Source organism: Eretmochelys imbricata, chromosome 13 (assembly GCF_965152235.1).
Source record: "Eretmochelys imbricata isolate rEreImb1 chromosome 13, rEreImb1.hap1, whole genome shotgun sequence".
Taxonomy (NCBI): domain Eukaryota; kingdom Metazoa; phylum Chordata; order Testudines; family Cheloniidae; genus Eretmochelys; species Eretmochelys imbricata.
In genome coordinates this window covers 36,082,326-36,110,235 of record NC_135584.1, presented here as the reverse complement: position 1 = coordinate 36,110,235, position 27,910 = coordinate 36,082,326, and the positions used below count along the sequence as shown (strand labels likewise).

General features: G+C 53.1%; 1 protein-coding gene and 1 pseudogene across 1 annotated transcript; one reads left to right on the top strand and one right to left on the bottom strand.

Annotated features, from left to right (window-relative positions):
• The window catches only part of LOC144273194 (olfactory receptor 4M1-like), a 151,905-nt pseudogene that overhangs the window by 95,143 nt on the left and 28,852 nt on the right, over positions 1–27,910 (bottom strand).
• On the top strand, positions 11,418–18,772 carry TTC5 (tetratricopeptide repeat domain 5). The gene is made up of 10 exons (XM_077832261.1): positions 11,418–11,547; positions 13,748–13,880; positions 14,126–14,337; positions 14,640–14,790; positions 15,291–15,382; positions 15,492–15,548; positions 16,014–16,160; positions 16,255–16,469; positions 16,734–16,878; positions 17,912–18,772. Exons 1-10 carry the CDS (start codon positions 11,497–11,499, stop codon positions 18,029–18,031), a joined length of 1,323 nt encoding a protein of 440 aa, XP_077688387.1. The 5' UTR covers positions 11,418–11,496; the 3' UTR covers positions 18,032–18,772.

Below are 27,910 nucleotides of genomic sequence, written 5' to 3'. Positions count from 1 at the left end.
GGGTGTGCACAACATGGGGAGGGGGGTAGGGTTACCAGGTGTCCAGTGTTCAACCAGAAAATCTGGTCTGACAGTGTCCAGTCTGAAACACAAATCAGACACCAAAAGACCGGTTGCCACCTGCAGGGGCACCGGAACATCTGGGGCCAAGGAGACGGGCTGGTGGGCAGGAGGCGCTGCAAGGGGATCATGGCACAGAGCCGGCAGCCATGCCCCCTCCATTGCTTCCCCCAGCACGTGCCCATGACAGAGTCTCCCTTGCCACCAGGCCACAGCCTCCAGCGGAAGCAGCATCAGCAACGGGTAGCAACAGCTGCGGTGATAGGCAGTGAGAGCGCACCCAGAGCAGTGTGGGCTCTGCCACTCCTCCCGTTCCCACTGCTGCTCCTGTCCTGCCCCACCCCACCCTGGGCAGGAACCCTCCAGCTCCCGTCTTGCACAGGTGAGTGGCCGGGATAGGACGCGTTCCCCACCCTCCGCCTATCAGCAAGCTCCTGCCCAGCGCCCGGGGCAGACCACAGGGAAGGATCCCTGCTTCCGAAGACGGAGGGGCTCCGCTGGCCCCCTAGTGTGGGGAGAGGGCTGCAAGTAGCATTTCACTTCGCTGCCAACCCCCCTCCCACACCCCGCGCACACAGCCCAGAACCAACATGTCCCCAGCCAGCCCCTTCAGCTGCTGGCTCTGAGGCTCACTCCCCTTCTCGAGCATGGACCCTGCCCCCTCCCCGCAGGACCTAGAGTCAGCTCCCCTCGCAGGAGAAACACAGAGACCACAATCTGACCCGGATCCCAACACCCTGGAATTACTATATGCTGCATCCTCGCCTCCAGTGTGTATGTGTGTGTTTGGGGCGGCGGGGGAGGGGGGGTGTGTCATTGTGTCAGTATTAGAGCTTATTTAAAGGTCTTTAACTTTTTTAGGAACCTTTTTTTTGGAGGGGGGGGTGTGCTGGAGGTTCAGCTCAGTAGAGTCAGTATCTCTCCTTCTCCCTACATTTTTTCCTTAGTGATGTGTTTTAAAGAGGGTCCTAAATACCCACTGCCTGTTTGTGGTTATTACAGGACTTGCGTATCATAGAATCATAGAATATCAGGGTTGGAAGGGACCCCAGAAGGTCATCTAGTCCAACCCCCTGCTCAAAGCAGGACCAATTCCCAGTTAAATCATCCCAGCCAGGGCTTTGTCAAGCCTGACCTTAAAAACCTCTAAGGAAGGAGATTCTACCACCTCCCTAGGTAACGCATTCCAGTGTTTCACCACCCTCATAGTGAAAAAGTTTTTCCTAATATCCAATCTAAACCTCCCCCCCTACAACTTGAGACCATTACTCCTCGTTCTGTCATCTGCTACCATTGAGAACAGTCTAGATCCATCCTCTTTGGAACCCCCTTTCAGGTAGTTGAAAGCAGCTGTCAAATCCCCCCTCATTCTTCTCTTCTGCAGACTAAACAATCCCAGTTCCCTCAGCCTCTCCTCATAAGTCATGTGTTCTACACCCCTAATCATTTTTGTTGCCCTTCGCTGGACTCTTTCCAATTTATCCACATCCTTCTTGTAGTGTGGGGCCCAAAACTGGACACAGTACTCCAGATGAGGCCTCACCAATGTCGAATAGAGGGGAACGATCACGTCCCTCGATCTGCTCGCTATACCCCTACTTATACATCCCAAAATGCCATTGGCCTTCTTGGCAACAAGGGCACACTGCTGACTCGTATCCAGCTTCTCATCCACTGTCACTCCTAGGTCCTTTTCCACAGAACTGCTGCCTAGCCATTCGGCCCCTAGTCTGTAGCGGTGCATTGGATTCTTCCGTCCTAAGTGCAGGACCCTGCACTTATCCTTATTGAACCTCATCAGATTTCTTTTGGCCCAATCCTCCAATTTGTCTAGGTCCTTCTGTATCCTATCCCTCCCCTCCAGCGTATCTACCACTCCTCCCAGTTCAGTATCATCCGCAAATTTGCTGAGAGTGCAATCTACACCATCCTCCAGATCATTTATGAAGATATTGAACAAAACCGGCCCCAGGACCGACCCCTGGGGCACTCCACTTGACACCGGCTGCCAACTAGACATGGAGCCATTGATCACTACCCGTTGAGCCCGACAATCTAGCCAGCTTTCTACCCACCTTATAGTGCATTCATCCAGCCCATACTTCCTTAACTTGCTGACAAGAATACTGTGGCAGACCATGTCAAAAGCTTTGCTAAAGTCAAGAAACAATACATCCACTGCTTTCCCTTCATCCACAGAACCAGTAATCTCATCATAAAAGGCGATTAGATTAGTCAGGCATGACCTTCCCTTGGTGAATCCATGCTGGCTGTTCCTGATCACTTTCCTCTCATGCAAGTGCTTCAGGATTGATTCTTTGAGGACCTGCTCCATGATTTTTCCAGGGACTGAGGTGAGGCTGACTGGCCTGTAGTTCCCAGGATCCTCCTTCTTCCCTTTTTTAAAGATTGGCACTACATTAGCCTTTTTCCAGTCATCCGGGACTTCCCCCGTTCGCCACGAGTTTTCAAAGATAATGGCCAATGGCTCTGCAATCACAGCCGCCAATTCCTTCAGCACTCTTGGATGCAACTCGTCCGGCCCCATGGACTTGTGCACGTCCAGCTTTTCTAAATAGTCCCTAACCACCTCTATCTCCACAGAGGGCTGGCCATCTCTTCCCCATTTTGTGATGCCCAGCACAACAGTCTGGGAGCTGACCTTGTTAGTGAAGACAGAGGCAAAAAAAGCATTGAGTACATTAGCTTTTTCCACATCCTCTGTCACTAGGTTGCCTCCCTCATTCAGTAAGGGGCCCACACTTTCCACTTTCCACGGCGTAGTTGAGCCGTGGAACTTTTTCTGTGTATAGCACAGAGATCTCTGTAGAGAGGAATGTTTCACCTAATCTAAATATGATTTTGGTGAAGGTAAGGCTAGGGTGCTGTCTCTTTGGACAGAGGAGAGGGCAAGAATTAACTTTTCAGCCAAAATGAAAATACAGCAAGCAAAAGTCCATGTTTTGCTTTCATTGTACAGAGGAGAGAGGGAGAATCATAGCAGGTTTCTGTTGCTGAAATGCATTTTCTTTTTTTATATTTCATGTTGATACACAGTACCTTGTGTAGTAACTATCAGTATCCCAGCTGTTTCTCTGTTGAAGGGTTATTATGGCAGCAGTCTTTTCCCTCTTCTTTTCTATAGCATCTCTGGTTCGGTGCAGTGTTAGGGATATAGGTAATGGTACCTATTGCAAGAGTAATGAGCAACTCCTTGACACTTCCCAGAGCACCCTGACAAATATGAATATAAGTATTGTAGCAAATTTTCAAACACCCCCTTTTCCTCAGAACATGTGATAAAGGTTAAGATTGAAAGAGGGGGTAGGAAACATGCCATTTTCTGCAATAATTCCTGCTTTGGGATTTCGGTGTTTTTGTTTTGTTTGGAGGGGAGAGGAGTGAGTTTGGGGGAGAGCCTTGGGGAGGGGGCGGAGCAGGGGACAGGGCCTCAAGGAAGAGGGTGGAGCAGGGGTGTCCTGTTTTCAGAAATCGGAAAGTCAGCAACCCTAGGTGAGCAGCACAGGCTGGGGTAGGGTCATATTTCCAATATGCCAATATTTCAAGTGGCTAAAGTTGGATGGGTGCTGCCTCCAGGGGAAAGGAGGCCTGGGGATGTGAGGGGCTAGGTGCTGCCTGGGGGTGGGAGGCCTCTGGGGGGGTCAGGTGCTGCCCCCAGGATGGGTGGCTGGCGGGGTGGCAGGGGGAGTTGCAGAGCAAGCCTGTTCCATGCTCGCCCTACAGTGGCAACTCCTGTCCTGCGGGGATGGCTGGGCTAGGCTCCCCGGTCCAGGTGTTGTGCTCTGTCTCCTGGTGTACAGAGTCACAGCAATGTCCATGTATGGCCTGGCTGTGTCCCCACTCAATGGGGCCAGGCTAAATACAAGCATTGCTTCTGTGACGCTGCACCCCATATTCATCATGGGGGGACGATTATGATCATTATGACATAATTATAATGCAATTTGTACAAGATGAATCCTGTGAGGTGTCATTGGAAAAGTTATGATTTGCTGAATATTATTATCCTATGTGTCCTATATTATTATCCTATGTGTATTTGCTGAATATTATTATCCTATGTGAATATTATTATCCTATCCTATTACCATTTTTGTGTCTAAAGTTATGGATATTGACTATGTATCTGTATTTCAAATGTAGTTACACCTGGGTGACACCCACTCAGGAAGATGCTTCCAGTCTAGATAGTTGGGAAGGGCCTATTCAGGGTAATGGGCCATTAGGAAAAACAACAGGCCTTAGGAGAAGTTTATTTCCCACCTGGTGAGCCTTCCTGAGAAGGCTCCAGACAACCTGTAAGTAATGGCTGCTATGACTCTGCAAGGGTATGTGACCAGGCCACATGACTCTGACCTCCATTTGGGTACCTGTATTTTTCCACAAACTGGTCTGAGACCCAAGTTTGAAACAAAGGGTTCCCGCTATATGGAAAATCTATATAAGACAGGGAGTGACATCATCTATTGTTCTTCACTCCCCCACAACTCAACACCTGAGAGAAGCTCTGGAAGAAAAGGACTTGGAGTGGGGTTCGGGAGCCCAAGCTGCAAAGCAAGTGCAGCTTGTGCCTTGACAACCTGCAAGCCTGCTTGTATCATCAGTCATGGTGAGAAATAGCTAATTCATATCCAGTCTTTCTAGTATCTTAGGATCAGTTTGCATTTTTGTTTATTTACTAGGTAATCTGCTTTGATCTTTTGCTATCCCTTATAATCACTCAATCTATCTTTTTGTAGTTAATAAACTTGTTTTATGTTTTAATCTAAACCAATGAGCCTTTAACTAAATGTCTGGGGAAAAATTTCAACTTGGTTAACACAAGTTTGTTGCATATTCCTCTCCACATCCTCTCCAGGTAATAAATTCATACTGGTCGGAGTTTTGACCAGGGCACAGCAGTACAGCTCTGGCGTCCTAAGTTGGGAAGCTGAGGGTACCTTGGCTGTAGCCTCTCTATTGTTTGGTCAGCCTGCATGTAACTGCAGCTGGATGTGTCCCTGCCTATGCAAATACTGGTAAGAGTGTAAGTCTGAGAGTTACTCACCAACAACCACATACCACACAACAGAACCACTAACCCAGGAACTTATCCTTGCAACAAAGCCCGTTGCCAATTGTGCCCACATATCTATTCAGGGGACACTATCACAGGGCCTAATAACATCAGCCACACTATCAGAGGCTCGTTCACCTGCACATCCACCAATGTGATTTATGCCATCATGTGCCAGCAATGCCCCTCTGCCATGTACATTGGTCAAACTGGACAGTCTCTACGTAAAAGAATAAATGGACACAAATCAGATGTCAAGAATTATAACATTCATAAACCAGTCGGACAACACTTCAATCTCTCTGGGCACGCAATCACAGACATGAAGGTCGCTATCTTAAAACAAAGAAACTTCAAATCCAGACTCCAGCGAGAAACTGCTGAATTGGAATTCATTTGCAAATTGGATACTATTAATTTAGGCTTAAATAGAGACTGGGAGTGGCTAAGTCATTATGCAAGGTAGCCTATTTCCTCTTGTTTTTTCCTAACCCCCCCCCCAGATGTTCTGGTTTAACTTGGTTTTAAACTTGGAGAGTGGTCAGTTTGGATGAGCTATTACCAGCAGGAGAGTGAGTCTGTGTGTGTATGGGGGTGGGTTTTTGGAGGGGGGTGAGGGAGTGAGAGAACCTGGATTTGTGCAGGAAATGGCCTAACTTGATTATCATGCACATTGTGTAAAGAGTTGTCACTTTGGATGGGCTATCACCAGCAGGAGAGTGAATTTGTGTGGGGGGGTGGAGGGTGAGAAAACCTGGATTTGTGCTGGAAATGGCCTAACCTGTTGCTCACTTTAGATAAGCTATTACCAGCAGGACAGTGGGGTGGGAGGAGGTATTGTTTCATATTCTCTGTGTATATATAAAGTCTGCTGCAGTTTCCACGGTATGCATCTGATGAAGTGAGCTGTAGCTCACGAAAGCTCATGCTCAAATAAATTGGTTAGTCTCTAAGGTGCCACAAGGACTCCTTTTCTTTTTGCGAATACAGACTAACACGGCTGTTACTCTGAAACCAGTCTGAGAGTGGTCTACAGTTTATCACAGCAGCACAGTGTGAGAGGGAGCCCAGGCTGGTGGGTCAGAGGGTGCAGTGGAACCCCAATTCCAGGTGGCACCACAGGGGGAACCAGTCACAACTTCAACCCCACGCACCAGGAGTCAGGGCACAATGCCTGGAGCAGGGAACCGAGCCCAGCCAGCCCCAGGACAGGAGCTGCTTCAACTGGGACATGGGGCTTGGCATCAAAGCAGGACAGTCCCACAAAACCTAAGACTATTGGGAGGTTTGTAGGGCTGCCACCTCTGAGATGCAAAAACATGGGACAGCCGCAATGGTCCTGAGACCGTCACACTGGACAGCTGGCAGCACGTACCAGGCTCCCAGACCGACTTCCCAGGGCAGCTACGAAGGGATGATCCTGGAGAAACATGGATATTGGCAACCCTAGCAGGGCATGGAATTAAAAAGAGATCCCTGCAGTGGGCGAGGTGGGCAGTGTGGAGACCCCAGGCTCGGCTGTAGAGGGCTGGTAAATGGGGGGAGACGTGGGGACCAATGCCAGAACTGTGTGTGAGTGTGTGTGTGTGAATGTAGGGGTTGTGTGTGGAAGGGGGGGAGGAATACAGGAGCCGTGGGGGGAGGGAGCAATCGGCTGTGTATGTTTGTGCAGAGCAATACAGGGGTAGTGGCGGTGGTGGTGTGCAGTACAGGAGCCCTCTGTGTGCAGAGCAATGCAGGGGTTGGGGGGAGTGCAGTGCAAGAGCTGGGTGTGTGCAGAGCAATGCAAGGGCTCTGGGCGGAGGGTACAGAACAGAGACTGGGGGTGTGTGCGCAGTGCAGGAACTGTGTGTGCAGAGTAATGCAGGGGCTGTGTGTGTGGGGGGGTGTAGTGCAGGAGCTATGTGAGTGCAGATGAATGTAGGGGCTGTGGGGGGTGCAGGAGCTGTGTGTGTGTGTGTGTGCAGATCAACGTGGGTCTGTGGGGGGTGCAGTGCAGGAGCTGGGTGTGTGTTTGTGCAGATCAATGCGGGTCTGTGGGGGGTGCAGTGTAAAAACTGTGTGTGTGCAGATCAATTTAGGAGCTGTGGGGGGGGGGTGCAGGAGCTGTGTGTGTGTGTGCAGAGCAATGCGGGTCTGTGGGGGGTGCAGAGCAATGCAGGGGCTGTGGGGGGTGCAGTGTAAGAGCTGGGTGTGGAGGGGTGCAGGAGCTGTGTGTGTGTGCAGAGCAATGCGGGTCTGTGGGGGGTGCAGTGTAAGAGCTGGGTGTGGAGGGGTGCAGGAGCTGTGTGTGTGTGTGCAGAGCAATGCAGGGACTGGGGGGGTGCAGAGCAATGCAGGGACTGGGGGGGTGCAGGGTAAGAGCTGGGTGTGGAGGGGTGCAGGAGCTGTGTGTGTGTGTGCAGAGCAATGCAGGGACTGGGGGGGTGCAGTGTAAGAGCTGGGTGTGGAGGGGTGCAGGAGCTGTGTGTGTGTGTGCAGAGCAATGCAGGGACTGGGGGGGTCCAGTGTAAGAGCTGGGTGTGGAGGGGTGCAGGAGCTGTGTGTGTGTGTGCAGAGCAATGCAGGGACTGGGGGGGTGCAGTGTAAGAGCTGGGTGTGGAGGGGTGCAGGAGCTGTGTGTGTGTGTGCAGAGCAATGCAGGGACTGGGGGGGTGCAGAGCAATGCAGGGGCTGTGGGGGGTGCAGTGTAAGAGCTGGGTGTGGAGGGGTGCAGGAGCTGTGTGTGTGTGTGTGCAGAGCAATGCAGGGGCTGGGGGGGATGCAGTGTAAGAGCTGGGTGTGGAGGGGTGCAGGAGCTGTGTGTGTGTGTGTGTGTGTGTGCAGAGCAATGCAGGGACTGGGGGGGTGCAGTGTAAGAGCTGGGTGTGGAGGGGTGCAGGAGCTGTGTGTGTGTGTGCAGAGCAATGCAGGGGCTGTGGGGGGTGCAGTGTAAGAGCTGGGTGTGGAGGGGTGCAGGAGCTGTGTGTGTGCAGAGCAATGCAGGGGCTGGGAGGGTGCAGTGTAAGAGCTGGGTGTGGAGGGGTGCAGGAGCTGTGTGTGTGTGTGTGCAGAGCAATGCAGGGACTGGGGGGGTGCAGTGTAAGAGCTGGGTGTGGAGGGGTGCAGGAGCTGTGTGTGTGTGCAGAGCAATGCAGGGGCTGGGGGGTGCAGTGTAAGAGCTGTGTGTGTGTGTGCAGAGCAATGCAGGGGCTGGGGGGGATGCAGTGTAAGAGCTGGGTGTGGAGGGGTGCAGGAGCTGTGTGTGTGTGTGTGTGCAGAGCAATGCAGGGGCTGGGGGGGGTGCAGTGTAAGAGCTGGGTGTGGAGGGGTGCAGGAGCTGTGTGTGTGTGCAGAGCAATGCAGGGGCTGGGGGGGTGCAGTGTAAGAGCTGTGTGTGTGTGTGCAGAGCAATGCAGGGGCTGGGGGGGTGCAGTGTAAGAGCTGGGTGTGGAGGGGGCAGGAGCTGTGTGTGTGTGTGTGTGCAGAGCAATGCAGGGGCTGGGGGGGGTGCAGTGTAAGAGCTGGGTGTGGAGGGGTGCAGGAGCTGTGTGTGTGTGCAGAGCAATGCAGGGGCTGGGGGGGTGCAGTGTAAGAGCTGGGTGTGGAGGGGTGCAGGAGCTGTGTGTGTGTGTGTGTGTGCAGAGCAATGCAGGGGCTAGGGGGGGTGCAGTGTAAGAGCTGGGTGTGGAGGGGTGCAGGAGCTGTGTGTGTGTGTGCAGAGCAATGCAGGGACTGGGGGGGTGCAGTGTAAGAGCTGGGTGTGGAGGGGTGCAGTGTAAGAGCTGTGTGTGTGTGTGCAGAGCAATGCAGGGACTGGGGGGGTGCAGTGTAAGAGCTGGGTGTGGAGGGGTGCAGGAGCTGTGTGTGTGTGTGTGTGCAGAGCAATGCAGGGGCTGGGGGGGTGCAGTGTAAGAGCTGGGTGTGGAGGGGTGCAGGAGCTGTGTGTGTGTGTGCAGAGCAATGCAGGGGCTGGGGGGGTGCAGTGTAAGAGCTGGGTGTGGAGGGGTGCAGGAGCTGTGTGTGTGTGTGTGTGCAGAACAATGCAGGGGCTGGGGGGGTGCAGTGTAAGAGCTGGGTGTGGAGGGGTGCAGGAGCTGTGTGTGTGTGTGCAGAGCAATGCAGGGGCTGGGGGGGTGCAGTGTAAGAGCTGGGTGTGGAGGGGTGCAGAAGCTGTGTGTGTGTGCAGAGCAATGCAGGGGCTGGGGGGGTGCAGTGTAAGAGCTGGGTGTGGAGGGGTGCAGGAGCTGTGTGTGTGTGTGTGTGCAGAGCAATGCAGGGGCTGTGGGGGGTGCAGTGTAAGAGCTGGGTGTGGAGGGGTGCAGGAGCTGTGTGTGTGTGTGCAGAGCAATGCAGGGGCTGGGGGGGATGCAGTGTAAGAGCTGGGTGTGGAGGGGTGCAGGAGCTGTGTGTGTGTGCAGAGCAATGCAGGGACTGGGGGGGTGCAGTGTAAGAGCTGGGTGTGGAGGGGTGCAGGAGCTGTGTGTGTGCAGAGCAATGCAGGGGCTGGGGGGGTGCAGTGTAAGAGCTGGGTGTGGAGGGGTGCAGGAGCTGTGTGTGTGCAGAGCAATGCAGGGGCTGGGGGGGATGCAGTGTAAGAGCTGGGTGTGGAGGGGTGCAGGAGCTGTGTGTGTGTGTGTGTGCAGAGCAATGCAGGGGCTGGGGGGGGTGCAGTGTAAGAGCTGGGTGTGGAGGGGTGCAGGAGCTGTGTGTGTGTGTGTGCAGAGCAATGCAGGGGCTGGGGGGGTGCAGTGTAAGAGCTGGGTGTGGAGGGGTGCAGGAGCTGTGTGTGTGCAGAGCAATGCAGGGTCTGTGGGGGGTGCAGTGTAAGAGCTGGGTGTGGAGGGGTGCAGGAGCTGTGTGTGTGTGTGCAGAGCAATGCAGGGGCTGGGGGGGTGCAGTGTAAGAGCTGGGTGTGGAGGGGTGCAGGAGCTGTGTGTGTGTGCAGAGCAATGCAGGGGCTGGGGGGGTGCAGTGTAAGAGCTGGGTGTGGAGGGGTGCAGGAGCTGTGTGTGTGTGTGCAGAGCAATGCAGGGGCTGGGGGGGTGCAGTGTAAGAGCTGGGTGTGGAGGGGTGCAGGAGCTGTGTGTGTGTGTGTGCAGAGCAATGCAGGGGCTGGGGGGGGTGCAGTGTAAGAGCTGGGTGTGGAGGGGTGCAGGAGCTGTGTGTGTGTGTGTGTGTGCAGAGCAATGCAGGGACTGGGGGGGTGCAGTGTAAGAGCTGGGTGTGGAGGGGTGCAGGAGCTGTGTGTGTGCAGAGCAATGCAGGGGCTGGGGGGGTGCAGTGTAAGAGCTGGGTGTGGAGGGGTGCAGGAGCTGTGTGTGTGTGTGCAGAGCAATGCAGGGGCTGGGGGGGTGCAGTGTAAGAGCTGGGTGTGGAGGGGTGCAGGAGCTGTGTGTGTGTGTGCAGAGCAATGCAGGGGCTGGGGGGGTGCAGTGTAAGAGCTGGGTGTGGAGGGGTGCAGGAGCTGTGTGTGTGTGTGCAGAGCAATGCAGGGGCTGGGGGGGTGCAGTGTAAGAGCTGGGTGTGGAGGGGTGCAGGAGCTGTGTGTGTGTGTGCAGAGCAATGCAGGGGCTGGGGGGGTGCAGTGTAAGAGCTGGGTGTGGAGGGGTGCAGGAGCTGTGTGTGTGTGTGCAGAGCAATGCAGGGGCTGGGGGGGTGCAGTGTAAGAGCTGGGTGTGGAGGGGTGCAGGAGCTGTGTGTGTGTGCAGAGCAATGCAGGGGCTGGGGGGGTGAAGTGTAAGAGCTGGGTGTGGAGGGGTGCAGGAGCTGTGTGTGTGTGCAGAGCAATGCAGGGACTGGGGGGGTGCAGTGTAAGAGCTGGGCGTGGAGGGGTGCAGGAGCTGTGTGTGTGTGTGTGTGCAGAGCAATGCAGGGACTGGGGGGGTGCAGTGTAAGAGCTGGGCGTGGAGGGGTGCAGGAGCTGTGTGTGTGTGTGTGTGCAGAGCAATGCAGGGACTGGGGGGGTGCAGTGTAAGAGCTGGGTGTGGAGGGGTGCAGGAGCTGTGTGTGTGTGCAGAGCAATGCAGGGACTGGGGGGGTGCAGTGTAAGAGCTGGGTGTGGAGGGGTGCAGGAGCTGTGTGTGTGTGCAGAGCAATGCAGGGACTGGGGGGGTGCAGTGTAAGAGCTGGGTGTGGAGGGGTGCAGGAGCTGTGTGTGTGTGCAGAGCAATGCAGGGGCTGTGTGTCTGGGGGGTGTGCGATGCAGGGGCTGGTGGGGGGGGTGTGGCAAGGGCGTGGTTGCGGGCGCGGGGGGAGGGAGAGCCAGCGGCGCTGTGCAGCATTCCCCCGCCGACCCTGTAGATGTCCCTGCTCGGTCCGCAGCCCAGCCCGGAGCGCGCGGAGGCGCCGAGGCGGAGGGAGGGGCGGAGCTCGCAATCATGGCTGAGGAGGGAGCAGGAGGAAGCCGCCAGGCCTTGCAAACCCTGCAGGTACCGGGGGGGGCTGCTGCCTGGCTGAGTGGCCACGGCCGGGGGGGCGAACTCTGCGTCTGCCGGCTCCTGCGGGCTGTGAGACACACACACAGCAAGGCACAGACACACCGATCGCCCGATACGCACACAGATATGCACACACATACAGACACACAAAGCAGTGTGCACACACGAGCAAAGCACAGACACACACCGATGCACGTGCACTGATCCCTGCGTGCACACACACACACACACAATGAAACACGACACACATTCTGATCCCTGCACAAAAACACACACTGTTCCCTGAACACACACACACACACCCCGTCACTCATCCCTGCGCACACACTCATCCCTGCTCGCACACGATGCACCCACACAATGACACACACACTGATCACTGCGCATCCACTCGGATACACACACTGATTCCTGCACAAACACAGAGAGGTGCACACACACAAATCCTTTTGTTACATGCACAGACACACACACAGAGCCTTGCCCTATATCTCCCTTACAGTGCCTTCTGCTTTTGCAATCCCTGTGTGTGAATTAACCTCTTCCCTTTGTCATGTGTTTTTCCCTGCACCCTCTCTCTCAGCATCTGGGTGGGTTTAGCCATTTTCCTTTTGCTCTTTAAAGTCCCCAGCCCAAGATGGGTGCAAATAACAGGCCTGTAATGGGAAACAGCCTGTAAAATGCCCTGGGATGTAACATTTGTACACTGCCTTTATCAACTGTGTATTGGGTTTGTAATTAAAATCATTAGCAGATGGAGGGGGGAGGAATCTGACTGTGTTAGGTCACTGAGATTTGGGGCTTTAAGAGGACATCTGGGGCACTAGACTTGGGTCCCATTTCCACTTCCACCATTGAGCTTGGGGAGGTCACTTCCCCCTCTGTGCCTCACTTTCCCTGTTTATAAAATGGGGAGATGGTCATTCCTTTGCCTGTTTAGACAGGGGAGCTTTTCAGAGCAGGGTCTGTCTCCCACTGTGTCTGTGCAGTGCCCAGCACAATAGGAGGCCTCTGTCAGGGTCTGTGCAGCGCCCGGCACAGTGGGGGCCCTGATCTCGGTCGGGGTCTGTGCGGCGCCCGGCACAGTGGGGGCCCTGATCTCGGTCGGGGTCTGTGCGGCGCCCGGCACAGTGGGGGCCCTGATCTCGGTCGGGGTCTATGCGGCGCCCGGCACAGTGGGGGCCCTGATCTCGGTCGGGGTCTGTGCGGCGCCCGGCACAGTGGGGGCCCTGATCTCGGTCGGGGTCTGTGCGGCGCCCGGCACAATGTGCGCTCTGACGTTGGACAAGAGCTACCATAAGACATATTATTAATAATAACCGTGGTGAAAGCCATGAGAGGCTGCAGTGTGCGAGGCCTGTACATCAGGTGATAGGGCTCATATCTACAGATTGATCCTCTGGGCACTTAGAATGATACCCAGGTGTGATCATGGCCTCGCTGTGCCGGTACCGCACAGACCTCTAATAAGATCGGAATCCTGTTGTGCCAGGTTCTGCCAAGACCCTGACTGAAGTGAGGGCCCATTGTGCCGGATGCTGCACAGACCCACAGTGAGACAGTGCCTCCCTGAAGAGCTTGTCATCTAAAATTGATGAGATCAGAACAGTGTGTTGGATTGGGAAGCCCAGTTCCCAGGAATTAGCTCTCTGGAGCTGGGACAGCCATTTTGTTCTGTGTTTGTACAGGTTTCAGAATGCTCAAATAAATTGGTTAGTCTCTAAGGTGCCACAAGTACTCCTTTTCTTTTTTGTGTTTGTATAGCATTTAGCACAAAGGAGCCCTGGGCCATGACTGGGCTCCTAGGCGCTATGGTAATACATATAATAATGGGAACTGATTTCCAGATTCCTTAGCCAGCTTTGAAAATCCCAACCTAGGCATGGAGAGATTCAGTTACAGGGATTTGCAAATGAGGCCAAAGGAGTTAGGAGCTCAGTTGGCTTTCAGTGTCATTTGGGGGCCTCATTCCTTTAGGCTCCTTTGAAATTCCTAGCCTAATGACTTACCCAAGGTTACAGGCATAGTCTCCCGTAAAACTGGGCTTTGAACGCAGGTTTCTTGAGTGCTAGTCCAGTGCCTTAACTGCCAGGCTACATGCCCCCTTAGGCAGCTGCTGCTAGGGTGTAGTTTACCGATGGGCTCCTTCCCACTCCTGCCTCTCTCATCCACCTGTCCCTCATCCTCACAGGAATTGGTCGATGGCCTGTACTATTTCCGGGATCACTACTTTGAAAGCCACAGCATGGAGGATGCTGGGAGAAAGCAGCAGGACGTGGTGGAGGAAATGGAGAAAACACTACAGCAGATGGGCGAGATAGATGGTAACCGGGTATAAGAGGGAAATGCAAGCCCTCCCCTAGAGGGGAAAACCTGGTATCCCATTCCCCACCCCCATGAGCCAGCCAGACCTAGGGCCCCCTGGGGCTGGATTGGAGCTGGCACTCCCTAGAAGGGAAAGGCCTCATGCCACATTCCTCACTCCCTGACCCAGCCAGCCCAATGCCCTGGGGCCGGAGGGGATTTGAGCCCCAGGCTATGCCCTCCCTTTGCGGCTCTATCTCTTCAGGCTGTTCCCAGGGCCGGGCTCAGGCGTTGATGCTGAAGGGGAAGGCTCTGAACATTACACCTGACTACAATCCCGAGGCTGAGGAGCTGCTGGTCAAGGCTGTGAAGCTGGATCCGGAGCTGGTGGAGGCCTGGAACCAGCTGGGCGAGGCCTACTGGAAAAAGGGTGACATCACAGCAGCCCACACCTGCTTCTCTGGGGCCCTGGGGCATGTGAGTTCCACCTCCAGGCATACCGGTGGGCTGGGGTAGCCAATACCAGGGGTAGAAAGGGGAGAGACCCAGCTGCCCATTGGAGGGCTGGGTAGCTGGGGCCAAGGGGCCGATCTGGGGGGAGAGGTGGGGACTGGGCTGAGGGACTGATCCTGGGAAGGGGAGACAGGGCTGGCTGGGCCGAAGGGCCGATTGAGGGGTGCGGAGGGAAGGAGAGACAAGGCTGGCTGATCTGAAGGCAGAGGAGGGGAGGCGAGAAGCCGGGCTGAGTCGTTGACCCTGGCTCCGTGTCTCCTTCACAGCGGAAGAACAAGGTCTCGTTGCAGAATCTGTCGATGGTGCTGCGGCAGCTGCGAGCCGAGAGCACAGAGCAGCACGCCCAGAATGTCATGGACAGTGTCCGGCAGGCCAAGCTGGCTGTCCAGATGGACATGCGGGATGGCCGCTCGTGGTGTGAGTGACAGCCCCTTTCCCGCCCCCAGGCATCGCTCCTGTTAACTCCCTGCTTCAAGGGACACTGGGACCCAACATTGTACCTGTTGGGAAGGGCTCAGGCTTCTCAGTATGCTCTGCAACTTCCTGCCCTTCACCTGACTCTTGGGGGGGGGATAATGTGCCCCAGCGATATCCCTACATTCAATCCTCCATTTTCAGCTATGTCTCACCATCCCTCCATTCAACCCACCATCCTCAGCTATATCTATCCCTCCATCCATTCAACCTCCATCCTCAATGTCCCGCCATCCCTCCATCCTTAGCTGTAGCCATCCATTCCCCTCAGCTATATGCCTCAGTCTGTCCATCCTCAGCTATAACCATCTCTCCATCCATCCTCAGCTGTAGTCATCCATTTAATCCTCTATTCACAGCTATATGCCTCCAACCAGCCAGCTGTTCATCTTCTTTGATGTCCGTGTGTTCTCCGTGCTAACCTCTGTGTCTCTCTGCCGCAGACATCTTGGGAAATGCCTACCTCTCGCTGTTTTTCAACACCGGCCAGAACCCCAGTATCTCCCAGCAGGCCCTAAGTGCCTATGCCCAGGCGGTAGGTACTGCCCTGTCTTCTGCTGGTTGCAAGGGAGCCCTGTGCTGCAGGGAGCAGGGAAGAAGGCTCAGCAGGGGGCGCTCTGATGTTGATTTCCTCTCCACACTAGGAAAAGGTGGATCCTACAGCATCCTGTAACCCGGACCTGCACCTCAACAGAGCTACGGTGAGAAGGTGGGAGGGAGGGGAGTGGAAGGTGTGACTGAAAGGTGTCAGGGGTTCAGGAGGGGCACTCTCCCCTGGGAGGCAGTGCCAGCATCAGTGTCCCAGTGTGGTTTTAGGGGGCTCTGTGTCCCTGTGCCTGCTGCCCCCTGCTGGAAGGAATGAGCCCTGCTCAGTGTGTGTGTGCGTCACTGCTACTTTCTGGCTAACCACTAGACCCCACTCCCCTCCCAGAGCCAGGAATTGAACCCAGGAATCCTGATTCCCTGCACACGCTGCTCTAACCCAGTAGGGGCTTCTCCCTACTCCCCTCACACTTTGAGCCAGGAATGGAAACCAGGAGTCCTTGCTCCCAGCCCCCTCACTCTAACCCACTAGACCCCCTCAGGCCTGCAACAGAACCCAGGAGTCCTGGTGCCAAGCCCCACTGTTGTAAAAGTAGCACTACGCTGTGTTTCACTTGGGTTAGCTGCATAAATATGAGGAGAATTACACGGAGGCCCTGGAGGGGTTTTCCCATGCTGCAGTCCTTGATCCAACCTGGCCCGAACCCCAGCAGCGCCACCAGCAGCTTCTGGATTTCCTGGAGCGACTCACCAGTCTCCTGGAGAACAAGGTAGAGCATCTCCCCTGCTCCCTGCCCTTCCCTGGCTGGCCTACAGGGAGACATGTCTCAGTCAGTGACCCTGCTCCCCTTCCTCCCCCTGCAGGGCAAAGTGAAGGTTAAGAAGCTGCAGAGCATGTTGGGAAGCCTGCGCCCATCCCAGCTGGGCCCCTGTGGGGATGGGCGGTACCAGGGGTCCTCAGGCCAGAAGGTGGCACTGGAGCATCGGCTTCTGAGTGCCCTACAGCCAGGTGTGAACACGGGGGCCGTAGTGCTGGGAAGGGTGATCTTCAGCCTCACCACGGATGAGAAGGTGCCCTTGTGAGTACCATCTGTCCATCCCTCCAACTTTAGTGCTTTCTGTTGATGTTGCCTATTCTCCTGCTACACATCTGTCAGTCCTGAGCTCTGTCCATCTGTGTGTCCTGAACTCCATCCATCCGTTTCCTCAGTTCCGTACACCCATCCAGCCATTCTCATAGCCATCCATGTGGCTTTCCATCTATGCATCCTCAGCACCATCCATCCATCCCCTCACCTCCTGTCCCATCACCTTACTCACACTCTCGCCTGGTTTTCTGGCAGCACATTCGGCCTGGCTGACTCCAAGGGCCCCTGTTTTGCTGTTACTGTTTATAACATGGTCCAGAGCTGGGGTGTGCTCATCGGCGACTCAGTGGCCATCCCTGAGCCGCATCTCCGGCATCACCACGTCCAGCACCAGGGCAAGGTGAGTGTGGCTCGGTCCTCCCTGCCCCTGGCTTAGTGCTGGTGGGATTCCTAGCCCTGGCCCTGTGGGTGGAGGGATATGGGAAGACACCAGAGATAGCAGGTTGATATAGGACTGTAGCTCTTCGTCAGTTTAAAGGTTAATCCCCACCCTTTCCTCATGCCCCTCCCTCCACCTGTTGTGTCTTCCCACCCCCACTGTGGTGGCGGAAGGCATGAATGAACTCGAGACTTCCTGTCTGCTACGTGCATCGCTTCCTATGTGAGCTGTTAGACCTCAGTTACAGGGCCACAGACGCCAGAGTGATGGGGCCTTTGTCACAGTACGATGGGGGCGATCTGTCTTTCCCAGCCCCCTTGTTATGGGGTAGAGGAAATGCCTTTGAATTGGGGGAGGGGGGTTGCAATTCCCTACCCCAATAATCACTCCCACGTCCAGGGAAGCAGAAGCCCACTAACTGCCCAGCAAGGAAAGAGTTAATTTTCACACCGTTGCTGGGAGACTGGGCACCTCCTCCCTCACCAGAACACATCTCAGTCTTCTGCAGGAAGGTGGGGGGACGACACACTGGCTCTTCAGGTTTTTTACAGCTGCCTAGGGAATTTGGGCTCTTGACACTTGTTAAATTTGGGCACCCAGATCCCTTAGGCAGGTTTAAAAACCTCAGCACATGAAATGAAAATCACCATCAGTAGGAGTTAACAGTGGAATTTGCCCTGCCTCATAGATGGGTGGGGAATTTTTCAACCCATAATGTGCAAACAGAAAAGGAGTACTTGTGGCACCTTAGAGACTAACCAATTTATTTGAGCATGAGCTTTCGTGAGCTACAGCATCCGATGAAGTGAGCTGTAGCTCACGAAAGCTCATGCTCAAATAAATTGGTTAGTCTCTAAGGTGCCACAAGTACTCCTTTTCTTTTTGCGAATACAGACTAACACGGCTGTTACTCTGAAATGTGCGAACAGTCATCAGTAGGATTCAGAGTTAACCACCCTTCTGACTGACTTCTCTGTCTTCACGGTACCCCCAGAGCTTCTCCTTCCCTGGGATCCGTCTGGATACCCCACTCCTGCTGGTGGTGAACGGCAAGATGCAGGGACCTGGCAACCAGGCGGCAGCTACTGTGGCATACCGAGCACAGAGCGAATGATGCTGTGGGGAGGGAATGTGCAAAGATAGCTCCTTGCCCTCCATGCTGCTGCTGGAGGGGTCGGACTTGTCCTGTTTTCTGCTGCCCCCTAGTGGGTCCCATGAGTATAATGGCTTTGAGAGGCTTGTGGGGCAGCAGGGGATTTACAACTGGGTATGGAGGCAAAGGATGGGGACTGAGTGATTTCCCCCCCCCAAAAGAGGGACAGAGGTCCCTCTTTTCCCACTCTCTCTCCACTCAACATTGTCCAATCTCCCATAGCAATGAGCTCTACCCAGGCTCTGCCCCTGGTACCCCAATAAATCACTCCAATGAGCTGATCCCAGGTGTGAAGAAATTGCACTGGGACTAGGAGACCTCTACCAAGGCCACCAATGGCTCTTCCATCTGCACCTGTGCCCTGCCTTTTCTCCTTTTCCACACTCCCCCTTCCTGTTTCCTTCCCATGGGCTGGAATCACTGGCCCTGACCCCCCTTGGTTTGTCTGGCTTATGACATGGGGACGTTCAAAGGTTATTAAGGGGTGTTGTAGCTGCCTAGTCCCTGTAGGTTTGGGGGTCGGACTTCCTTAGGGCCCTTTCACAGTGGGTGTGGCCCAGGGCCCTGCTCTGTGTGTGTGTGTGTGTGTACAGAGCGGTGGTATATTTCTTTTGGAAGGTTCTTTTTGTTTTATCATATGTTTAAAGGTTGTTGTTTTTCTTTTGTAATAAATAAATAATGAATAAAATCTGTTATCGATGAGGTCCATGGTCGGTGAGTGGTGTCAGTCGGTCCCTCCTCCTACACAACCACCTGTCTGTCTGTCTCTTTAACTACTGTTCGATGGTCACAATGTGTCGAGTATTTCTCTCAGGAATGCAAATGGAGATGCAGCCCTGGTCAGCTCTGACTCTGAGCAGCTGATCAGTCCCCCGGGACTAAGGCAGCCCCACAGTGCAGAGGGAAAATTACTCAGATAGCAGAGGTGACTCGGGCAGATCCATTGAGAGTTTACACAGTGAGTAGGCACCAGCAGCTGGCCCGTGTCAGTCGACTCAGGCTTCTGGGGCTCAGGCTGAGGAGCTGTTTCACTGCTGTGTAGATGTCAGGGCTCTAGGACCCTGCGAAGTTGGAGGTTCCCAGCTATCTAGTTGCTGTGTAGACATACACTTATCCTCCAAATCCCACTCAGCTGCTGCCTAACCTGGTGCGTTCCTAAATTACGGTCAGTGGGCCAGCGCCAGCCCCCTCAGCCCTGACCCCTGGCTCAGTCTAAGCCCTGGAGGAGGAGGGGACACTTCTGCATACTCCAGAGCAGCGGTTCTCAACCTTTTTTCATTGGCGGGCTCCTAAAAAGTTTTGAATGGCGATGCAGACTTCTTTGGAAATTTTGAGTGGCAGCATGGAGCCATTGGAAATCTACGTCTCTACATATAGCCGGATTCTGGTCAGTCCGTTTTCAGTCTGAGTCTTTCGCAGACCCTGGAGCACCGCTTGAGAACCACTGCTCTAGAGCTCTGTGGTTGGAGCACTTACCTGGGATGGAGGAGACCCCAGTTGAGATCCTTATTATAGGGTCCTGCCTGGTGGGAGGACACATTCTGATCCAGGTCTTTTCTAAGCCTCATATGGGTGTCAGATAACCAAACAGCCACGAGCTGGTGGGACTTGACTGTGGGCCAGTGGTCAGGGCACCTAGCCGGGAGGGGGAATGTCAGGCTCAAGTCTCTGAGCCAAGGACAGCATCATACGAAGTGGAACAACAGAGACCAAGGGCCAGCCCCGCTGCAAGTCCCAGGGCCCCTGCACGGTAGGAGACCTGCGGACAAATATCCTGGAAGTTCCCCCTTATTGGGCTGGCCCCAGGGATCCACCCAGTTCCACAGGGCCAGGCTTCCCCATCTTGGCCTGGGGGCACCAGTGATCCCTGTCTCTCTCTGGGGTTCCCCGGCTGGGCCAAACTCCTGGAGGACACTTGTTCCATCCCTGCAGGGCGCAGTGTCCCCAGGCCGGATCTGCAGCAACACCAAACAGCCTTTTCAACCCAAGGGGACCCTCTATCAGTCCTCTGGCTGCAGGCTGCCAGGCTTTGGGTTGGTAGGAGGGAGGCAGACTTGGGTTACAGTTCCTGTTGGTGAGAGCTGGGGCCTGTCCATGCCCTGCTCCCCCACGCCCCATTCTGCTGCCTTTGGCCCTCAGTCCCCAGCACGCAAGTTACCTGGGTGAACCCAGCTCTCATTGACAGAGTTACCTCCCCCCCCCCGCCCCCGCCATGTCTTTGTCCTCCAGATACAGCCACCGACACGTTCAGCTGGCTCTGCAGCTAGGGGTTTGTCTTCGGTCCCTGAGGTTCCCCGCATCTCTCTAGGGTCTTCCATCCCAACGTGCAATCCAGAAGGTCCTAGTGGCTCTGTGAATACCTGGCCTGGTCTGTCGTGGCCTAGGGAGAGATCCGATTCCTTCCCCCAGGGGGCAAGGGCCGCCAAGGGGATCAGCCCAGAGCCGTACGGATGGTTCATAAAAGTATTTAGGGAAATTCACAGGTTCATCCTAGGTCCCACAGAGGGGTCCCAGTTGTGATAGGTGCCTGCGACCCTTTGAAGGGTCAGACTTTGGCCCCACCCCTCCCTCAGCACTTCCCTTTGGTTAGTTTCGGTGGCTCTGGGCTGTAGTTACCCGTCTATCCCTATGCATGGTCTGTGGAGCCTGGGCACCTACCTAGTGGCTCTGGATTGCACTGGGCAGCAGGAACCTAAACGTTACACTGGGTGTAAGTTCCCTGTGTGGATCTAGCCCCTTATGTCTTCGGACGTGGGAGGGAGCCTGGTAACTAGAGGGGTGGGGTGTGCATAAATGACAACGGGTGCATGGGAACTTTTCAAGTGATTTCCCCCCCTGCTCCTCTCCGTGGGCTGTCAGGTGCAGAGTTCATCCCCCCTGGAGCTCCCATTCATTTCTGCACTAGGTCTGTTCTACCGTGCCTGAGTGTGGATCGTGGTCCTAGGACAGGGGTCTCTCATCCCAACCACCTTGTGTTGGACCGTGATGAACTAGACCCCCTTTCAGTAGTGACACCCGCCTGCTCTGTGCAGTGGAGTCCATGTGTAATGAGTGGGCTTGTTCCCAGCATTGCATGGGTCCATGTGAACCTGAGACTGAATAGCTCTGCTCATTGCCAGAGACCAAGAGCTGAATGGACCCTGGAGACACAGCTCCCTTTTCCGCCTGGGACGCCCAGTCCTGACCCACAGCCCCAACCCCTCTCCCAGGACTTGGATCTCCCCTCAGCTCTCTCAGGAAATCAGGTAACTTTTCCTTTTAATTGCCTGGCTCCAACTTTTCAAGCAGGAACCAGCAGCAAATTCAGCTCAGTTCTTTAATTGACTCCGCCAGCAGCCCAAATCATCAATACCCAGAGCGAGAAGAGTTCAGACATCAAAACAAGCTAATTACGCCAAGGGATTTGCAGTCTGGTCCGTGTGATTTATTAAGTGGCTCAAACTCCCATGAAAGATAACGGATGGACGCCCCTCAGAGACGGACAGCCTCCGTTAATGCCTAAAATTGATACGGTGTGTGGGTCTAGTGGTCAGGACTGGGAGCCAGGACTCTGGGGTTCTTTTACCAGTTCTCAGAGGGCAGTGGGTCCAGCGGCTTACAGCGGGGAGTGAAGGGTAGTCAGCACTCTTGGGATCTATTCATCATTCTTGGAGAGGAGTGGGAAAATGGGATCCAGTGGGTTAGAGCAGAGTCTGGAAGTCTGGACTCCTGGGTTAGAGTTTAAGGCTACAAGGGACCACCAGGTCACCTTGTCTGACCCTCTGTAGATCACAGGCCACCAAGACCACCCCGTGGCTGAAATTAGACCAAAGTAGGAGAGCCCTCAGGAAGCTAAACTGTTTTGTGCCACAGGCAGAGAATAGAAGGGACTGATGGGCACCAGAGCCCCAGCAATAGCAGGGAAAGGGTTAAGTGAGATACACCCAGATAACCCTGATGAATGAGATACATCCCACGCTGCAGAAGAAGGAGCAAAACCCCCAAGGTCACTGCCAATCTGATCTGGGGGGAAATTCCTTCCCCACCCCACACAGAGCGATCAGTTAGACCCAGAGCATGTGAGCAAGAACCAGCCAGCTGAGCATCCGAGACAGAGAATGCTGGGTGCCACCTCAGAGCCCTGGTCCACCCCACCCAATGTCCCATCTCCAGCACTGGCCATCCCTGATGCTTTGAGGAAGAGACAACAACACAAACAACCCCTCCCATAAAAAAACCCAAACTCAAACCAAACCAAAACTTTTTTTGGGGGGTGGATTTCCCTTCCTGACCCCCACAGGTGACTAGCTGAAACCTGGAAGCATGAGCTTCTAGGAACATCAGACATGAACCAGAAAGGAGCTTCAGGGCTGCCAAGCCCTGCCCTCCTCCCCATCACAAGCAATCCCACTCATCTATTTGCCTAGTTCTCCCTTAAAATTAATGGTTTACCCCACCCACTCCCATTGGAAAGCTGTTCCTGATGGTTAGAGACCTTCTCATTTCTGTCCAATGCAATGTGATGGGAGTGAGGACTAATGGGTTAGACGAGGGGGGCTTGGACTCCTAGGTTCTATCCCTGGCTGTGGGAGGCGATTGGGGTTGAGTGGGTTAGATCAGTGGCTCTCAACCTTTCCAGACTACTATACCCCTTTCAGGAGTCTGATTTGTCTTGCGTACTCTCAAGTTTCACCTCACTTAAAAACTACTTGCTTACAAAATCAGACATAAAAATAAAAAAGTGTGCCAGCACACTATTGCTGGAAAATTGCTGACTCTCATTTTTACCGTATAGTTATAAAATAAATCAATTGGATTATAAATTTTGTGCTTACATTTCAGTGCATAGTATATAGAGCAGTATAAACAAGTCATTGACTGACATTTTAGGTTGTACCGACTTTGTAAGTGCTTTTTTATGTAGCTTGTTGTAAAACTAGGTAAATATTTAGATGAGTTGATGTACCCCCAGAAGACCTCTCCATACCCCCAGGGGTACACATACCCCTGGTTGAAAACTACTCAGTTAGATCAGGGTGCTAGGACTCCTGGGTTGTATCCCTGGCTATGAGTGGCAAGTGGGGTTGAGTGGGTTAGATTGGGGTGTCACCATGTGGAGGGACACCAGAGCACAAGTGTCAGCTATCCATGCTTCCTTAGTGGACCGCAATTTAATCGACCCAGAGATCCAAGTGATGATTCAACCCTTCAAGTCCAACTCTTTCAATTTGCCTACAGCCAAGTTGCCTGTCCAGTACAAGGGCTGGTCAGGAACGGGGACTTTTACTGGCTATGATGATTATCCCATCCCCACGCTGTTGGGGGAAGACTTGGCCAATTATGTGAAGTGGGCCAAGAGGGTGGGAATGGTCACCTGCAGCCAGGCTAAGCAAGCTGTGACGCCTAGCTCTATTCCGGAAACTTCTACCAGGACCCGGTCAGAGGTGATGAAACCGGACCCCATGCCAACATCAGCAACAGCAGTAGTGAATCCAGTCCCAGAGACCCAGACAGAGCCAGCCCCAGAACCGAAACTGGCAGAACAACCAGCACCAGACCCATTGCCAGCACTGAATCCAGTACTTGAAACCCCAACACCAGAGGGCCCCACCGAACCTGAACCGGCAGCAGCCGATAACCCTACACAAGAGGCTCAGCCGGAGCCTGAACCCCAACATAGTGTCCCAGTGGAGAGCGGTTCACAGTCAACGGAAACAGCCCCATCCCCTACATCGCTTCCAGAGGGACCAAGCATAGGTCCACAATCCAATGAGGAACTGATATCTCCAGCATCAAGAGAACAGTTCCAGACCAAACAGGAAGCAGATGAAAGCCTCCAGAGAGCTTGGATGACAGCACGGAGCAACCCACCGCCTCTCAGATCTTCTAATCGATCCAGGTTTCTTGTAGAAAGAGGACTTTTGTACAAGGAAACTCTTTTCAGTGAACACCAGGACAACTGGCATCCTCAGAGACAGTTGGTAGTTCCAACTAAATACCGGGTCAAGCTCTTGAACTTAGCCCACGATCATCCTAGTGGCCATGCTGGGGTGAACAGGACCAAAGACTGTTTGGGGGGGTCATTCCACTGGGAGGGAATGGGCAAGGATGTTTCTACCTATGTCCGGTCTTGTGAAGTATGCCAAAGAGTGGGAAAACTCCAAGACCAGGTCAAAGCCCCTCTCCAGCCACTCCCCATCATTGAAGTTCCATTTCAGCGAGTAGCTGTGGATATTCTGGGTCCTTTTCCGAAAAAGACACCCTGACGGAAGCAGTACATCCTGACTTTCATGGATTTTGCCACCCGATGGCCGGAAGTAGTAGCTCTAAGCAACACCAGGGCTAAAAGTGTGTGCCAGGCACTAGCAGACATTTTTGCCAGGGTAGGTTGGCCCTCTGACATCCTCACAGATGCAGGGACTAATTTCCTGGCAGGAACTATGGAAAGCCTTTCGGAAGCTCATGGGGTGAATCACTTGGTTGCCACTCCTTACCACCATCAAACAAATGGCATGGTGGAGAAGTTTAATGGAACTTTGGGGGCCATGATATGTAAATTTGTAAATGAGCACTCCAGTGATTGGGACCTAGTGTTGCAGCAGTTGCTTTTTGCCTACAGAGCTGTACCACATCCTAGTTTAGGGTTTTCACCATTTGAACTTGTATATGGCCGCGATGTTAAGGGGCCATTACAGTTGGTGAAGCGGCAATGGGAGGGATTTACACCTTCTCCAGGAACTAATGTTCTGGACTTTGTAACCAACCTACAAAACACCCTCCGAACCTCTCCAGCCCTTGTGAAAGAAAACCTACAGGATGCTCAAAAAGAGCAAAAAGCCTGGTATGATAAACATGCCAGAGAGCGTTCCTTCAAAGTAGGGGACCAGGTCATGGTCCTAAAGGCGCTCCAGGCCCATAAAATGGAAGCGTCATGGGAATGGCCATTCATGGTCCAGGAGCGCCTGGGAGCTGTTAATTATCTCCTAGCATTCCCCACCTCCAACCGAAAGCCTAAGGCGTACCTGTCATAAATATAAAGGGATGGGTAAACCCCTTTAAAATCCCTCCTGGCCAGAGGAAAAAATCCTCTCACATGTAAAGGGTTAAGAAGCTAAAGGTAACCTTGTTGGCACCTGACCAAAATGACCAATGAGGAGACAAGATACTTTCAAAAGCTGGGAGGAGGGAGAAAAACAAAGGGTCTGGGTCTGTCTGTATGCTGCTTTTGCTGGGGACAGAACAGGAATGGAGTCTTAGAACTTTTATGATTAGATTATGATTTCTTTAAATGGCTGAGAAAAGAACTGTGCTGAATAGAATGAATATTCCTTTCTGTGTGTCTTTTTTGTAACTTAAGGTTTTGCCTAGAGGGATTCTCTATGTTTTGAATCTAATTACCCTGTAAGGTATCTACCATCCTGATTTTACAGAGGTGATTCCTTTACTTCTATTAAAAGTCTTCTTGTAAGAAAACTGAATGCTTTTTTCATTGTTCTAAGATCCAAGGGTTTGGGTCTGTGGTCACCTATGCAAATTGGTGAGGATTTTTACCAAACCTTTCCCAGGAAGTGGGGTGCAAGGTTTGGGAGGATTTTTGGGGGAAAGACGTGTCCAAACTACGTTTTCCCAGTAAACCCAGTTAAAGTTTGGTGGTGGCAGTGGAAATCCAGGGGCAAAGGATAAAATTAATTTGTACCTTGGGGAAGTTTTAACCTAAGCTGGTAAAAATAAGCTTAGGAGGTTTTCATGCAGGTCCCCACATCTGTACCCTAGAGTTCAGAGTTGGGGAGGAACCTTGACAGTACCATATTAATTCTCTAAAGCCCTTTTATTCCAGAGAATTAAAGGTTTGTCAGTTTACAGCCCAGGGAGGAGATGACACTGAGTGGCCTGAAGGTGTCTACTACGAAGGGAAAAGTGCTGGTGGTGTGGAAGAGGTGAACCTCTCCATGACCCTTGGGCGTATGCAGCGACAGCAGATCTAGGAGTTGTGCGCCAATGTTCTCAGCCACCCCAGGACTGACTGTACGGGCATACCACTCCACTGACACAGGTAATGCTCACCCAATTAAAGTCCAATCTTACCAGGTGTCTCCTCAAGCTAAAACTGCTATAGAACGGGAGATCCAGGATATGCTACAGATGGGGGTAATCCGCCCCTCTGGAAGTGCATGGGCCTCTCCAGTGGTTCTGGTTCCCAAACCAGATGGGGAGATACGTTTTTGCATGGACTACCGTAAGCTAAATGCTGTAACTCGCCCAGACAACTATCCAATGCCACACACAGATGAACTATTAGAGAAACTGGGATGGGCCCAGTTCATCTCTACCTTGGACTTAACCAAGGGGTACTGGCAGGTACCGCTAGATGAATCCGCCAAGGAAAGGTCAGCCTTCACCACCCATGTCGGGCTGTCTGAATTTAATGTACTCCCTTTCGGGCTGCGGAATGCACCCGCCACCTTCCAAAGACTTGTAGATGGTCTCCTAGTGGGATTAGGAGAATATGCAGTCGCCTACCTTGACGATGTGGCCATATTTTTGGATTCCTGGGCAGAACACCTGGAACATCTACAAAAAGTCTTTGAGCGCATAAGGGAGGCAGGACTAACTGTTAAGGCTAAGAAGTGTCAAATAGGCGTCAACAGAGTGACTTACCTTGGACACCAGCTGGGTCAAGGAACTATCAGCCCCCTACAGGCCAAAGTGGATGTTATCCAAAAGTGACTTGTCCCAAGGTCAAAGAAACAGGTCCAATCCTTCTTAGGTTTGGCCAGTTATTACAGGCGATTTGTACCGCAATACAGCCAAATCGCCGCCCCACTGACACACCTAACCAAAAAAATTCATAGATTCATAGATTCATAGATATTTAGGTCAGAAGGGACCATTATGATCATCTAGTCTGACCTCCTGCACAACGCAGGCCACAGAATTTCACCCACCACTCTTACAAAAAAAACCTCACACCTATATCTGTGCTATTGAAGTCCTCAAATTGTAGTTTAAAGACCTCAAGGAGCAGAGAATCCTCCAGCAAGTGACCCGTGCCCCATGCTACAGAGGAAGGCGAAAAACCTCCAGGGCCTCTTCCAATCTGCCCTGGAGGAAAATTCCTTCCCGACCCCAAATATGGCGATCAGCTAAACCCTGAGCATATGGGCAAGATTCATCAGCCAGATACTACAGAAAATTCTTTCCCAGGTAACTTGGACCTTACCCCATCTAAAACCCATCACAGGCCATTGGGCCTATTTACCATGAATATTTAATTACCAAAACCATGTTATCCCATCATACCATCTCCTCCATAAACTTATCGAGTTTAATCTTAAAGCAAGATAGATCTTTTGCCCCCACTACTTCCCTCGGAAGGCTATTCCAAAACTTCACTCCTCTGATTGTTAGAAACCTTCGTCTAATTTCTAATCTAAATTTCCTAGTGGCCAGTTTATATCCATTTGTTCTTGTGTCCACATTGGTACTGAGTTTAAATAATTCCTCTCCCTCTCTGGTATTTGTCCCTCTGATATATTTATAGAGAGCAATCATATCTCCCCTCAGCCTTCTTTTAGTTAGGCTAAACAAGCCAAGCTCCCTGAGTCTCCTTTCATAAGACAAGTTTTCCATTCCTCGGATCATCCTAGTAGCCCTTCTCTGTACCTGTTCCAGTTTGAATTCATCCTTCTTAAACATGGGAGACCAGAACTGCACACAGTACTCCAGGTGAGGTCTCACCAGTGCCTTATATAACGGTACTAAAACCTCCTTATCCCTACTGGAAATACCTCTCCTGATGCATCCCAAGACGACATTAGCTTTTTTCACAGCCATATCACATTGGCAGCTCATAGATACTAA